This window comes from Rana temporaria, chromosome 4 (assembly GCF_905171775.1).
Source record: "Rana temporaria chromosome 4, aRanTem1.1, whole genome shotgun sequence".
Taxonomy (NCBI): domain Eukaryota; kingdom Metazoa; phylum Chordata; class Amphibia; order Anura; family Ranidae; genus Rana; species Rana temporaria.
The window spans coordinates 38,302,309-38,316,550 of record NC_053492.1 but is presented as its reverse complement, the minus strand read 5'-3'; the positions used below and the strand labels follow the sequence as shown (position 1 = coordinate 38,316,550).

At 42.7% G+C, this 14,242-nt stretch overlaps 1 protein-coding gene across 1 annotated transcript in view; it reads left to right on the top strand.

The window, feature by feature from the left end:
- LOC120936133 (uromodulin-like) overlaps window positions 1–14,242 on the top strand; it is an 88,535-nt gene that overhangs the window by 27,305 nt on the left and 46,988 nt on the right. The window contains exons 6-10 of the mRNA XM_040348262.1: window positions 2,583–2,760; window positions 8,709–8,846; window positions 10,664–10,678; window positions 12,357–13,148; window positions 13,231–13,335. Of these exons, the coding sequence (XP_040204196.1) occupies window positions 2,583–2,760; window positions 8,709–8,846; window positions 10,664–10,678; window positions 12,357–13,148; window positions 13,231–13,335 (1,228 nt within the window). The remainder of the gene's footprint in view (window positions 1–2,582; window positions 2,761–8,708; window positions 8,847–10,663; window positions 10,679–12,356; window positions 13,149–13,230; window positions 13,336–14,242) is intronic.

The following is a 14,242-nucleotide window of genomic DNA, read 5'->3' as shown; positions in this document are numbered from 1 at the left end:
TAGGATGGCGGCGCCGGCACCCGATCCGATGGACGGATCGGCCTCAGGGGGATGTCATTGCGGGTTCACTGGACAGGTAAGTGTCCTTATTAAAAGTGTTTGTAGTTGCTGACTTAAAAAAAAAAAAAAGTCTGGAACACCGATTTAAAGTGATTGTCTTTTTTTTTTTAAATAACAAACATGTTATACTTCCCACCTCTGTTCAGTTGGATTTACACAGAGCAGCTCGGATCCTCCTCTTCTCGAGTGCCTCTTCTGTGCTTCTAGCCCTTCCCTCCTATAGAGTGCCCCCTCAGCCAGAGGCGTTCTATGGGTGCACCTCAGCGCTCTGTGTATCCATTCAGACACGGAGTCCTGACCCGGCTCCGCCCCCTCTCTCCCCTAAATTGGCTGACTGATTTTGATTGTGTCTGTGTCTCAGCCAATCAGGAGGAGTGTCTGGGACAGCTAAGACACTTGTGGACATCACTGCAGAGATATGGGACTCAGGTAAGTGATTAGGGCGGTGCTGGGGAGGCTTCTACACACTTTGGCCCAGATTCACGTAGGAAGCGCAAATTTGTGAGCGGGCGTAACGTATCCTATTTACGCTACGCCTCTGCAACTTTGACAGGCAAGTGCAGTATTCACAAAGCAAAGTTGCGGCGGCGTAGCGTAAATAGGCCGGCGGAAGCCCGCCTAATTCAAATGTGGAACATGTGGGCGTGTTTTATGTTAATTTATTGTGACCCCACGTAAATGACGCTTTTTACGAACGGCGCATTCGCCGTCCGTGAAAGTATCCCAGTGCGCATGCTCCAAATTAACCCGCAAAAAGCCAATGCTTTCGACGTGAACGTAAATGACACACAGCCCTATTCGCGAACGACTTACGCAAACGACGTAATCGACGGAAAATTTGACGCTGGCCCGACATCCATACTTAACATCGGCTGCGCCTCATATAGCAGGGGTAACTTTACGCCGGAAAAAGCCTAACGTAAAGCAGCGTACACGCCCCTAGCGGCCAGCGTAAATATGCAGTTAAGATACGACGGTGTAGGCGACTTACGCTGGTCGTATCTTTTATACAAATTCTGGCGTATCTGATTCTTTGAATCAGGCGCCAAGATACGATGCCTCAGACTCAGAGATACGACGGCGTATCTGGAGATACGCCGTCGTATCTCCTATGTGAATCTGGGCCAGAAGGATTTTTATCTTAATGCATATAATTCCGTTAAGATAAAAAACCTTCTGCCTTTACAACTCCTTTACAATATCTTTCTATTATCATTATTACCTACTATTTTTTTATTTATTTTTTTAAAAGAGCGACAATTTTGAAAAAAAACTAAAATTGTTTACCTTAGGTCGAGCGCACCGCCGGCGGCGCGCTCGTGACCCGGTCCTGAGCTCCGTGACCGCGCGCCCACGGGAGCCACGGACCCGATCGCTGCCGGTGTCCCGCGATCGGGTCACAGAGCTGAAAATCGGGGAGAGGTAAGTGTAAACAAACCTTTCCCCGTTCTTCCTACTGTGAGTGTCACTGATCGTCTGTTCCCTGTCATAGGGAACGACGATCAGTGACGTCACACACCAAGGCACGCCCCCACACAGTAAGAATCACTCACCAGGGCGCACTTAACCCCTTCAGCGCCCCTACAGGTTAACCCCTTCACTGTCAGTGTCATTTTCACAGTAATCGGTGCATTTTTTTTAGCACTGATCGCTGTAAATATTACAAGGGTCTCAAGTGTCCGATGTGTCTGCCATAATGTCACAGTCACAGAAAAATTCACTGATCGCCGCCATTACTAGTAAAAAAATAAAAATAAACATGCCATGTCTATTTTGTAGACGCTATAACTTTTGCGCAAACCAATCAATAAACGCTTATTGCGATTTTTATTTTTTTTACCAAAAATATGTAGAAGAATACGTATCGCCCTAAACTGAGGTAAAAAAAAAATTATATATATTTTTAGGGCATATTTATTAAAGTAAACAATATATATATTTATTTTTTTTCCAAAATTGTCGCTCAAAAAAAAAAAAAAATCAAATACCACCAAAAGAAAGCTCTATTTGTGGAAAAAAAAGTATGTAAATTGTGTTTGGGAGCCACGTCGCAATTGTCAGTTAAATTTGCCGAATCGCAAAAAGTGGCCTGGTCCTTTAGCAACAAAATGGTCCGGGGCTTAAGTGGTTACGGAAGCCAATCAGTTTATGCGCTGACAAAAAGCATGCTAATAGAAGGAGAGCAGAGTGACAAAGAGATGAGCTCATCACCTTTCACTGTCCAGTCACAGGCTGGGGGTTGGCCCAAGGCGGCCCGGGCTCAGAGGAAGGGGATTGAATTATGCTGGTCATCAGACTGAGGACATCTAGTGGCAGAAATCATATGATGGGGAAATCTCTGGAATGAAGATGAATCTTGAAACAAAGGTTTTTTTTTCCATGTTCCTTTTAATAGGCTAATCCTTTATTTGTTTTCAATCTTGCCATTGTGGTTGGCATTCTGCTTTAAGTCCCTAGCATTTATATATAACAGGGTTTTGGGTTTGTCTGATATGTTTTTTTATTTTTTATTTTTTTTATAGGTGTTTAATTACTTGGATTTCACACTGTCCCTGCCGGCAAACAGTTCCAAACAGCTGTTCACCAAAGATTATGAAGGCGAAAGTCATTCCGATAGTTTTCCAGTATCAGATAATTTCACTACTTTACTAGTGACTACAGATGGAGCGATCTCTTCGCTTGAAATAAAAGGACCTGATAGTAAGATTAGAATTTTATGATTTATTTATTTATTTATATGTATATACAGTATAAGGGGTCTCTTTTGTTAAAAAAAAGAAAAAAATATATAGAAAAATGCCTTATCCGCAAAAGCATGATATTTGGCCATCTTGTCCAATCAGATTCCATGTTTAATTTCCTGAAAAATACAAGATTAAATAAGACTGGTCACTATGGTGGAGGTCTCTATTATTGACGAAACTACCGGTTTTTTAATTGTTACGTATAATCAATTACTATTATGTGTTTATAGTTAAAGGGCCGGATTCAGATACCTGAGCCGGTCGGCGTAACGTATCTCTGATATGTTACGCCGCTGTAACTTTGGGCACAAGTTCTGTATTCAGAAAGAACTTGCACCCTTATTTATGGCGGCGTAACGTATGTGTTGCAGCGTAATTCAAATGGGCATGTTGGGGGCGTGTTTTATTTAAATTAGGCTTGACCCCGCGTATTTAAGGTTTTTTTTTTTAACGGCGCATGTGCGCATGCTCAAAAATCCGCAGCAAAACGTCATTGCTTTCGACGTGAACGTAAATTACGTCCGGCCGTATTCGCGAACGACTTACGCAAACGACGTAAAAAATTAAAAACTAGACGGCCATACTTAACATAAGATACGCCGCACATACCCCTCATATAGCAGGGGTAACTTTACGCCGGAAAAAGCCGAACGCAAACAACGTAAAAAAAAAGCGCCGGGCGGTCGTTCGTTTCTGAATCAACGTAAATAGTAATTTGCATATTCCTCGCGTAAACAAACGGAAGCGCCACCTAGCGGCCAGCGTGAAATTGCAGCCTAAGATGTGACGGTGTAAGACACTTACACCTGTCGGATCTTACGGATATCTATGCGTAACTTGACTCTATGAATCAGGCGCATAGATACGACCAGCCGGACTCAGAGATACGACGGCGTATCAGGAGATACACCGTCGTATCTCGTATCTGAATCTGGGCCACAGTGTGTGTCTCGCCAAGATTCTTTCGGATAGAGTGAGGAAAGACTTAAAACCCATGTCAGGTTTTTACTGAAATCTGGGGCTCTGTTAGAGAGATTTTTCTCTCACTTCCTGTCCTGCTGACAACATCTTACAGGAAATGAGGGGAACTCTACACCAGAAACACAGACAGAAATTGTTCTACTCCACTTATGGGTTGTATTGAACTGCATAAGGCTATTATTGCCCTGCAGTATGCTGACATCTAGTGGCAGCTTTGGGCCACTACAACTTATTCAATATAGTAATTTTTAGATCTTCCTTCTGTGTTCCTCTTAAAGTGTTTGTTAATCCCCCCAAAAAAAGGATCATGCTCCTTTAACCACTTAAACCCCGGACCATTATGCAGCTAAAGGACCTGGCCCCTTTTTGCGAATCGGCACTGCGTCGCTTTAACTGACAATTGCGCGGTCGTGCGACGTGGCTCCCAAACAAAATTGGTGTCCTTTTTTTCCCCACAAATAGAGCTTTCTTTTGGTGTTATTTGATCACCTCTGCAGTTTTTATTTTTTGCGCTATAAACAAGAATAGAGCGACAATTTTCAAAACAATTCAATATTTTTTACTTTTTGCTATAATAAATATCCACAAAAAAGATATATATAAAAAAAAAATCTTCCCCTCAGTTTAGGCCGATACGTATTCTTCTACATATTTTTGGTAAAAAAAAAATTGCAATAAGCGTTTATTGATTTGTTTGCGCAAAATGTATAGCGTTTACAAAATAGGGGATAGTTTTATTGCATTTTTATTAATATTTTTTTTTTAGTAATGGCTATTGTGACTGACACATTATAGCAGACACTTTTGACACTATTTTGGGACCATTGTCATTTTTACAGCGAGCAGTGCTATAAAAATGCACTGGTTATTGTAAAAATGACACGGCAGTGAAGGGGTTAACCAGGAGGGGGCGCTGGCGGACACGCCCCGCGTATTATTTACGCGCGGACCTCTGTTCGATGGTGTGTACAGCCATCGAACAGAAGTCCCCAGGCAGACATGTCCGATGAAAACGGTCCGCGGACCGGTTTCATCGGACATGTCTGCTCGTGAGTACAAGGCCTAACACTTAAAAAAAAAACTGTCTGTTCCTGCCAGTTTCTCCCACACTGACCACTGTGTATCGTGGCTGCTGAGACCTGACAACATGGTCAGATTACATGCCTCCGTCATCCGATGTGCGTTTTTTCTATTTAAATATAACAATCAAGCAATCCACATAAGCATAGATGAGGAAAAGATGCAATAAAGTCAACCAAAGTGAAATAAAGTCTCCTAACAGTGAAATTTTTTGAGACTTTGATTCACTTTATTGGACCTTTTCCTAATTTATGCTTATGTGGATTGCTTGATTGTTATATTTAAGCAGATGGCGCACTTTTTATGAGTATTGTCACATATATTTTGTATCCATATTTTGTTTGTGTGTAGCTGTGATTTCTTCTATACATTTAGCATGACATTCATGCTTTCATAAAGGTAAAGCACCTTCTGAGTGAAGCTCCCCCACCAGCATACCTAATACTTACCTGAGCCCAATCTTGATCCAGCGATATGCACAAGAGCAGTGGTTCTTCTGGCTCTCTCCATCTTCATTGGCTCGGAGACAGCAGAGGGAGCCATTGGCTCCTGCTGCTGTCAATCACAGCCAGTAAGGAGGGAGCAGGTGGGACTGAGCCACAATTTTTGTTGCGGTCCAGGTCAGCGGGACCGGGGTGGGGGGGCGAGGAGGGGGACCTGTGTTAGTTCACCTTACGGATTTTTCTGTAAAGGTGAACTTACACTTTAAGTAGCCTATAGTGTTTTTTTACACTGGACAATTTTATTTTTTTGCCTCTGATCAGCCTGCGTAGACAAGGCTAGTACTCCCCACATAGGAGTCACGGTTGAATAAAGAACACTCTCTGTTGTGGACAACACTTACCTGTCACCAATAAGTTTCACGCTGAAACAGGCAATATCTACATCTTTACACATTTGTCACAATACTTAGCACAGTGATTTTTTTTTTTAAATAGGGTTTCATGCACATGGATCCGTGGTCGGCACAACGTACAATTCACAATATTTCCTGGCCTGGCAGACACAGGTTCTGCCAACAGCTGTCCATAGAAATCAACCACTGTACACACAGTCCTTGATCAAACTCGAGCATGCACCTAGGGATTTATGTCTGTATGCATGCACATGTTTACGCAATTGTTAGTGTATGCATGTTGTAAAGATTACGCAATTGTTAGTGTATGCATGTTGTAAAGATTACACAATTGTTAGTGTATGCATGTTGTAAAGATTAAGGTCAAGGGTAGAACTTTTATGGATGCAGTCCATTTACCAACATTCATTCATTCTTCTGCCCATGGTTATTAACAAAGTTCCTTACATCAGGTTTTCCCTCGGAGGGTTTATTCCACTATGAATGCCACAAAACGGACATTTTTAGCTTCTCCCCCTCTGGCTTTCTTTGATAGCACTGATGCTCTGGCTCTCCACTTCAGGTCCTTGTCTGATCACCCAGACAGGCTCCTGTGCACACATGCATCAGCTCTAGTTGCTCCCAGTTGTACTGACTTGTACTTGGACTCCTGGACTGAGCTTACTTTCTCCTAGGTGGAGCCCTGAACTTTACTCAGTGTGTATACTATAAAGTAGGGTTGCTACCTTTTCTTCAAGCCAATCCCGAACATTTTAGCGGCATTCCGAGTGCGGGGTTCAGGAGTGTGTTACGTTTAAAAGTGCGTTATGTACAGAATGCAATGTTCAGAAGTGTGTAACATTCAGGAGTGTGTTGTGTACAGAGTGCAGGGTTCAGGAGTGCATTATGTACAGAGTGCGAGGTTCAGGAGTGCGTTACGTTCAGGAGTGCGTTATGTACAGAATGCAAGGTTCAGGAGTGCGTTGTGTACAGAGTGCAGGGTTCAGGAGTGCATTACGTACAAAGTGTGTTATGTTCAGGAGTGCGTTGTGTAAAGAGTGCAAGGTTCACGAGTGCGTTACATACAGAGTACGGGGTTCAGAATTGCCTTACATGCAAAGTGAAGGGTTCAGGATTGCTTACGTACAGAGTGCACGTGTGCATAAATCACAGGCCAGTTTATAACTTCCCTGTACCAAGCTCTGTCCAAATTTCTGCCCCCCCCCCCCCCACAGTGCAAAGCGCCCCTCTCTCTCTTTCTCTCTCTCTCTCTTTTCCCGGCCTTTCTCTTCCTCCCTGTCTAGTGCACAGCACTTATCTACACCACAGAAGAGAAAGAAGAGAAGTACTGTACCCTACCCCATGTCAGGCTGCCAGCACAGGCTTTGGGAGATGATGCAGGTGCGAGGCTGGAGTGTGCATACCCTGCCCCTCCTTCTCCTTCTCTGTTGTAGATGCAGGGAGAGTTGTGTGCATGGCCGGGAGAGAAGCCGCAGCTGGGACAAGCTAGGAAGTGCACTCGGAGCTGGAGTTTGACTTTTTCCTCCCCCTATGCATGCATAACCGAGATCATTGAGGTGGCTGGGGGGGGGGGGAGAAGGCAAAGAGAGGGCAGAGAGCACAGACAGGCGCTGCACAGCCACAAAAGTCGGCACTGGCTAAAATTTATGTAACATAACATAATATAACATATGTGACGGTTAGGTCGGAAGTGTGTCCGGGTTTCCGGCGGAGGTAAACCCGGGCATAAGTGTCTAAACCCGGACTGTCCGGGTCAATCCCGTACAGGTGGCAACCCTACTATAAAGCCTGTGCACACCTGCACAATCAGCAGGTGCTCGTCCCATCAAAAAGTGGGCCTAGAGTTTGAGGCTTCATCCCACCCAAGACTATGCCTCTGGTAGGGTGACCAGACATCCCCGGTTTCTGGGGACAGTCCCCGGATTGAGGACACTGTCCCCGGACCAAGTCTGTCCCCGGTTTTGTCCCCGGATTGGATTTGAACAAGGGCATTCAAATACAAATTTGAACAAATACATTCAAATTTTAAATGTTTCGGGCCCTAATGCCGCATACACACGATCATTTTTCGGCATGAAAAAAACAAAGTTTTTAAAAAATTTCATTTAACATGATCGTGTGTGGGCTTCACTCAATTTTTCGGGTTCTGAAAAACGAAAAAAAAAAAAATCGAACATGCTGCATTTTTTAATGCCGTTTTAAACTATGTTGTTTTTCGGGTTGAAAAAAATGATCGTGTGGGCTAAAACGACGTTAAAAACCTGCGCATGCTGAGAAGCAAGTTATGAGACGGGAGCGCTCGTTCTGGTAAAACTACCATTCGTAATGGAGTAAGCATATTCATCACGCTGTAACAGACAGAAAAGCGCAAATCGTCTTTTACTAACACGGAATCAGCTAAAGCAGCCCCAAGGGTGGCGCCATGCGCATGGAATTTTCCCTTTATAGTGCCGTCGTACGTGTTGTACGTCACCGCGCTTTGCTAGAGCATTTTTTTTAAAACTATCGTGTGTGGGCAATGTCTTTTTAATGATGAAGTTGGAAAAAATAAAGTTTTTTCTACATGCCGAAAAATGTATTTTTTCATGCCGAAAAATGATTGTGTGTACGTGGCATAAGCTCTTGTGTTCATAAAGCCTAAAATAAAGAATTGTAGTGTCGTCTATAGCAAATGGTCAGATGTGATATTTCATTTTCCCTGTTCATCCTAGAAAAGGCAGTCCAACACCTGATTGGATGCTGTTGGTGATAATGTAGTTATATGATTGGAATTACTTAATCTTGAGGAAAAATACAACAAACCCACTAACTGCAACATGTTAAATGTACAAACAGACACTAATGCTGCATAAAGGCCTTTGGATGGCAAAATGTCTCGTACTTTTATTGAACTCTAATTGAACAATTGTCAATTTTATGAAATAATTTGTAGATTTGCGTTGTAGATTTGTAGCATACCGACACATTGTACTTCTTTCCTTCGACAGCTTCTAAAGAAGATATTAAGAAAACTGTGAACGAGAGTTGGGGTGGCATGTACATTATAAAAGACCCTGCCTTAGGAGACTGGACCATTGAGGTTGAGGGAACTGGCAGATATTCTGTTCGAGTGGAAGGATCCAGTGGTATACACCATGTGTTTTTATTTTATTGTACAAATCCAACATATTGTACAGAGAAATGTAGCCATGAGAGTTTATTCACACATCTGTGCCATGGCAATGCATGGTAAAACTTGTGTTTTACAATGTGTAACATGCAATGCATCCCCAATACATTGTCATTGCAGAGTGTGGCAGCTGATAGGGGGGTACAGACAGTACTCCTGTATCTGGTTCCATTGGGACAGCAAGGGAGCCATGGCCCCTGCCCCGTGTGCTGTTGGTGGCCCTAGTGCAGCACATGGGCATCACTAGAGCTGGTTACCCAGGGAACATGCCCTACATCGTTTTTGGGGTGCCCTGGGGTCCGCAGGGCAACTGTCTGACATTTTTTTGTTTGGTTTTCTGCTGTGCCAATGGCATTAGCACTACAGTGCAACTTCTACCCATCTATAAGCAGAAGTTAAAGCGGTTGTAAACCCTCCTATCTTTTTCAGCCAAGGAAGCTGCCATCTTGGCCTTTGTTCAATCTTCAACTGCCATGAAGCTGCACATGTGATCAGTTATGACACCAGCCATTGGATGGTTTGACAGTTTGGTTGAGAGCACAACCAATGTACAGTTAGCATTCCCGGCATGCCGGGAATGTTAACAGTTTTTTTAAGTGTTACATCGATGGGTTTACAACCGCTTTAAGAGCTGAGGGAGGCTTCTCTTAGCTCCACCTTGGCTTCAGTCACATGACACGGGAGGACTTCCCCTCTCTCTGAACTTCCATTGCTTTTGAGGTCTGATGGGTGGATCCAGGGAGGAAGTGTTGAGGGGAATCTGTGCTAGGAGAAGAAGGCTAAGAAAGAGGATGACTGGAAGGGGGTGGTTGGATAGACCATATGGGGCCCCATTATTTCTAATAGCAGCCCTGATGTAGCAGGTAACACAGCAGCAATGCAACGCACCACAGCACACATTACATGCATTGTTATGCTCTGTTTTATAAAATGGTTTGTGTCTGTCTGATATTTAGTGCATTAAGGTAAGTGTGTGTGTGTGTGTGTGTGTATATATATATATATATATATATATATATATATATATATATATAGAGAGAGATATAGAGATATATATATATATATATATATATATATATATATAGCATTTTCCTCCTATTGGATTATTTTTTGCTGGATGGGGCTAAAACTCCTATTACACTGTGCAGGGACTGCCCTGTCAGATCTCTGCTCTCCTCTATGGGGGGATCGGATGAACACGAACCGTCTGTCCATGTTCAACCGATTCGATCTGCAGACGGATGGGAAAAATAGGCTTTTCCTCCATCTGCAGAAACGGACCATAGCAGGGACCGATGAAATCGGGTGTTAGCGGATATTTATCCGCTGACACCCGCTATCCCATAGGGATACATGTATGTCTGTATTTCATTCGAAAACAGATGGATGAAATATGGACATATGGTCCGCTGGTGTGAAAAGGCTCTAAATACTAGAAGCATGTTTTTTTTTTTTTCTCCCAGAACTGTGTAGTAATCCACAGAGAAACATACAACGTAATACAGACTTGTCACTTCTGCTCTCTTTCCTTCTGCAGAGTGACTGGTCTCGTCTCCGCCCCCCCCCTGTAGTTTTCTGCAGGCAGCTTGTAATTGGTGGGGCCTGTTGGGTCCCTCCCATAGCTCTGCTCTCTGCACAGGCTATGTACAGCATAGTATGTAGAGCACAATCACCAACCTAACATTCCACTACATTTGTTTAATAAAGTTTTAGTTATTGATTTTTCATTTCTTGAATTGCATTATAACTAATTTTATATTTTCTCTTTTTCAGCAACTAATATATCAAGTAAGTGGAAAAAAAATTGAAAATATTGCAACTGTGTAATCTTGCTTTTTAGTAAATGGTACCCAAGATCTCTATCTCTATCTCTATCTCTATCTCTATCTCTATCTCCTTAAGCCACATTCTTATATATAGAATTTGGTAATGTTTGGTTATCCAGAACTAAAACTAATAATGTAGAATAAACTACCTGAGTATCAGTAGAAGAACTGGTGTTACAAGTATATTGGCCTGATACATCTCAGTTTTGGCAGATGAATGTGATCACATCTAATGGAAAATTTGAGCTAATAGCCCCATTTCAAATTATTTAAAATATCTATACTGGTAATTTTTTGCAAAACGTTTATTGGTATGGAATTTTGCAAACTTGATACTTTTATGCAAAGAAACATTAATGAAAGAACATTCATTTGTTTGATCTTTATGTCCCAAACAGCTACTTCAAACGGCTCGAAATGTTGCCCTAATGCTAGCTGTGAAGACCAAACTTCCAAATTAATACAATTGTATAAGATAATTATCTACCAGTGGAAAAACTGCTGATATTAGTCCAGCCTTTCTCAACCTTTTTCACATGGATGAATCATTAAAAAAAACATTCATCTATCAGGGAACCTCTACCAATTGTTATTATATCAACATCCCATGATGCATTAGTGTGATGGTCAGTGAGAAGAATGCCCCTTACATTGGTGGTCAGTGACAAGAATGTCCCTTACATTTAAGCCCCGTACACACGATCGGTTTTCCTGCCAGGAAAACTGCCAAGAGAGCTTTTAGCTGGGAAAACCAGACGTATGTATGCTCCCTGGTAGTTTTCCCATCAGGAAAACAGCCGGGAATCCCGGCGGGAAAATAGAGAACCTGCTCTCTATTTTCCCGTTGGGATTCCCAGTTTTTTTCCCCACCAAATCTATACTTTCCTATGGGAAACACTGCGAGGCAATGCCGATGGAGCATACACATGGCCAGGATTCCAGACCAAAGCTCCATGGCAGTTTTCCTGCCGGGTTCTTGGCTTTCCGCTTGGTTTTCTCGACTGCCTTTTTACCGACGAGAAAACCGAGCATGTGTACAGGGGTTGATGGTCCGCGAGAGGGATATTACTTGCATTGGTGGTCAGTGAGAAGAATGTTCCTTATAATTGTGGTCAGTTTGAAGAATGTTCATTACATTGGTGGCGGTGAGAAGAATGTTCCTTACATTGATGGTCAGTGAGAAGAATGCTCCTTATGTTGGTAGTCAGTGACAGGAATTCCCCTTGTATTTGTGGTCATTGGTAGGAATTCTCCTTACATTGGTGGTAAGTGGGAGGAATCCACATCTTACAGATAGCTAAAACGATCCTTGGTGTGAGTGGTTACATATCTGAGAAGCAGAAATTACTCATTGCTCAGGGAACTCCTACCAACCTTTCGCGGAACCCTTGAGCGACACAGAACTCTGGTTGGGAAAGGCTTAACTAACCTGATAAATTTGACATGTCAAATCTCACTTATAGCACAAAAAATTGCTCATATCTAGATACAAATTTGAGTTGTATCCCCATTAAAATGATTAAGAACTAAACTCATAATTTGTGCAAAAATGTTATTTTATATATTATTGCAAAAAAAAATGTTTAACAGAGAACCATTCATCAAAGAATATTAATCTATTTTATCTTTGTCTTATTCAGCTACTTCAGACTGCTCAAAATGTGACCCTAATGCTACCTGTGAAGACTACTTTGGCTACCTCCAGTGTTCCTGCAAGGAGGGATTTATAGGAGATGGCTTTAGCTGCTCTGATATTGATGAATGTGCCTATTACTGGTCAAATAAATGCGGTTATAACACTTGTGTAAACACATTTGGTTCTTACACCTGTGTGTGTTCATCTGGCTTCTACAATTACAGTGGAGAGGGATGCATTGATATAGATGAGTGTGCGAACTCTGACCTAAACGCCTGCAGTCCAAATGCAACATGCATCAATGCCATTGGCTCATATACATGTGTATGTGCTCCCGGATACTTTGGAGATGGCTTCTCTTGTGAACTGGATGAGTGTGCCCTCAGTGTTTGTGGTTTTGGTGTGGAATGTGTAAAATACTTTGGTTCCTATTCTTGCTATGATCCATGCAATAGTTACACTACCCTTGATGAACCATGGAGAAGCACTTCAAATGAAGGTTATGATTGGAACTGTGACTATGACAAGCGTGGATGGTACCGCTTTGTAGGTGCCGGAGGTGTCAAAATGCCAGAATACTGTGTATCTGGATATAGGTGTGGCACATTGGCTACAATGTGGCTCCAGGGATCACATCCAGGAATTGAAGATGGGACTGTAAATCGTACGGCCTGTGCTTCCTGGGTTGGAGATTGCTGCATGTGGTCAACAACCGTGCAGATTAAATCTTGTCCGGATAATTACTATGTGTACAAATTAAGTGGAACACCCACTTGCAATTTAGCTTACTGTACAGGTAAATTCTAAATCGTACTAATGTGATATATGTACAGCTAGCATTTTTAAACTGCACTCTTACGATGTGAACTTCTTTCCAGATCCCTCCTCTGTCACTGATGTTTGTGCATGTGCAGACACTGAAGTTTGCACCTTTGTTGATGGGAAATATGGCTGTGACTGCAAAGATGAATTTAAAGTGACTGGTAAGTATGAATATGCATCTTGTAATTTGTTGGGTAAACAAAAATTTGTTTTTCTATATCCTGTATACTCAACTTTACTATTAATTAGAGGAGTACAAGAAAGGAACAATGCTAATATTAACCGCTTGCGGACCAGCCGCCACAGCTATACTGCAGAAGGTTGGCTCCTCTGGGCGAAACGTCGTAGCTGTACGTCGGTCACTTTAAGCAATGTTAGCAGGCTGTATCGCGGGAGTGCCGATGCTCATGACCGGTGGTCGCGAGCAATTTCCGGGCACGAGAGACAGAACAGGGAGGTGTGTGTGTAAACACACACACCTCTCTGTTCTGTGAGCTGAGGAAATGCAGATTCTGAGTTCCCAATAGCTAGGAACCACTATCTGTAGTTTCTTCTAGTCAGTCCCATCCCCCCTTCAGTTAGAACACACTATAGGGAGTGAGTGAGTGAGTGAGTAACTTGTATAGCGCAACAAATGCGAACTAAATCGCCTCAAGGCGCTTCCTGTCCAGAGTCGTGCCGGTCCTTCAGAAGAGGTGGGTCTTTAGTTTTTTCCTAAAGGCCTGATGGTTTTCCTCCAAGCGGATTGTAGAAGGTAGAGCATTCCAGTGCCGTGGTCCTTGGACCGAAAGGGAACACATTTAACCCCTTGATCGCCCCCGTAGTGTTAACCCCTTCCCTGCCAGTGATGTTTTTACAGTAATCAGTACATTTTTATAGCACTGATCACTGTATAAATGTCAATGGTCCCAAAAGTGTCCGATGTGTCCGCCATGATGTCGCAGTCCTGATAAAAAGCGCAGATCGCCGCCATTACTAGTAAAACAATAAATAATAATAAAAATACTATAAATCTATCCCTATTTTGACGTTATGGGCTAGATTGACGTAGGGCGGCGTAACTATGTG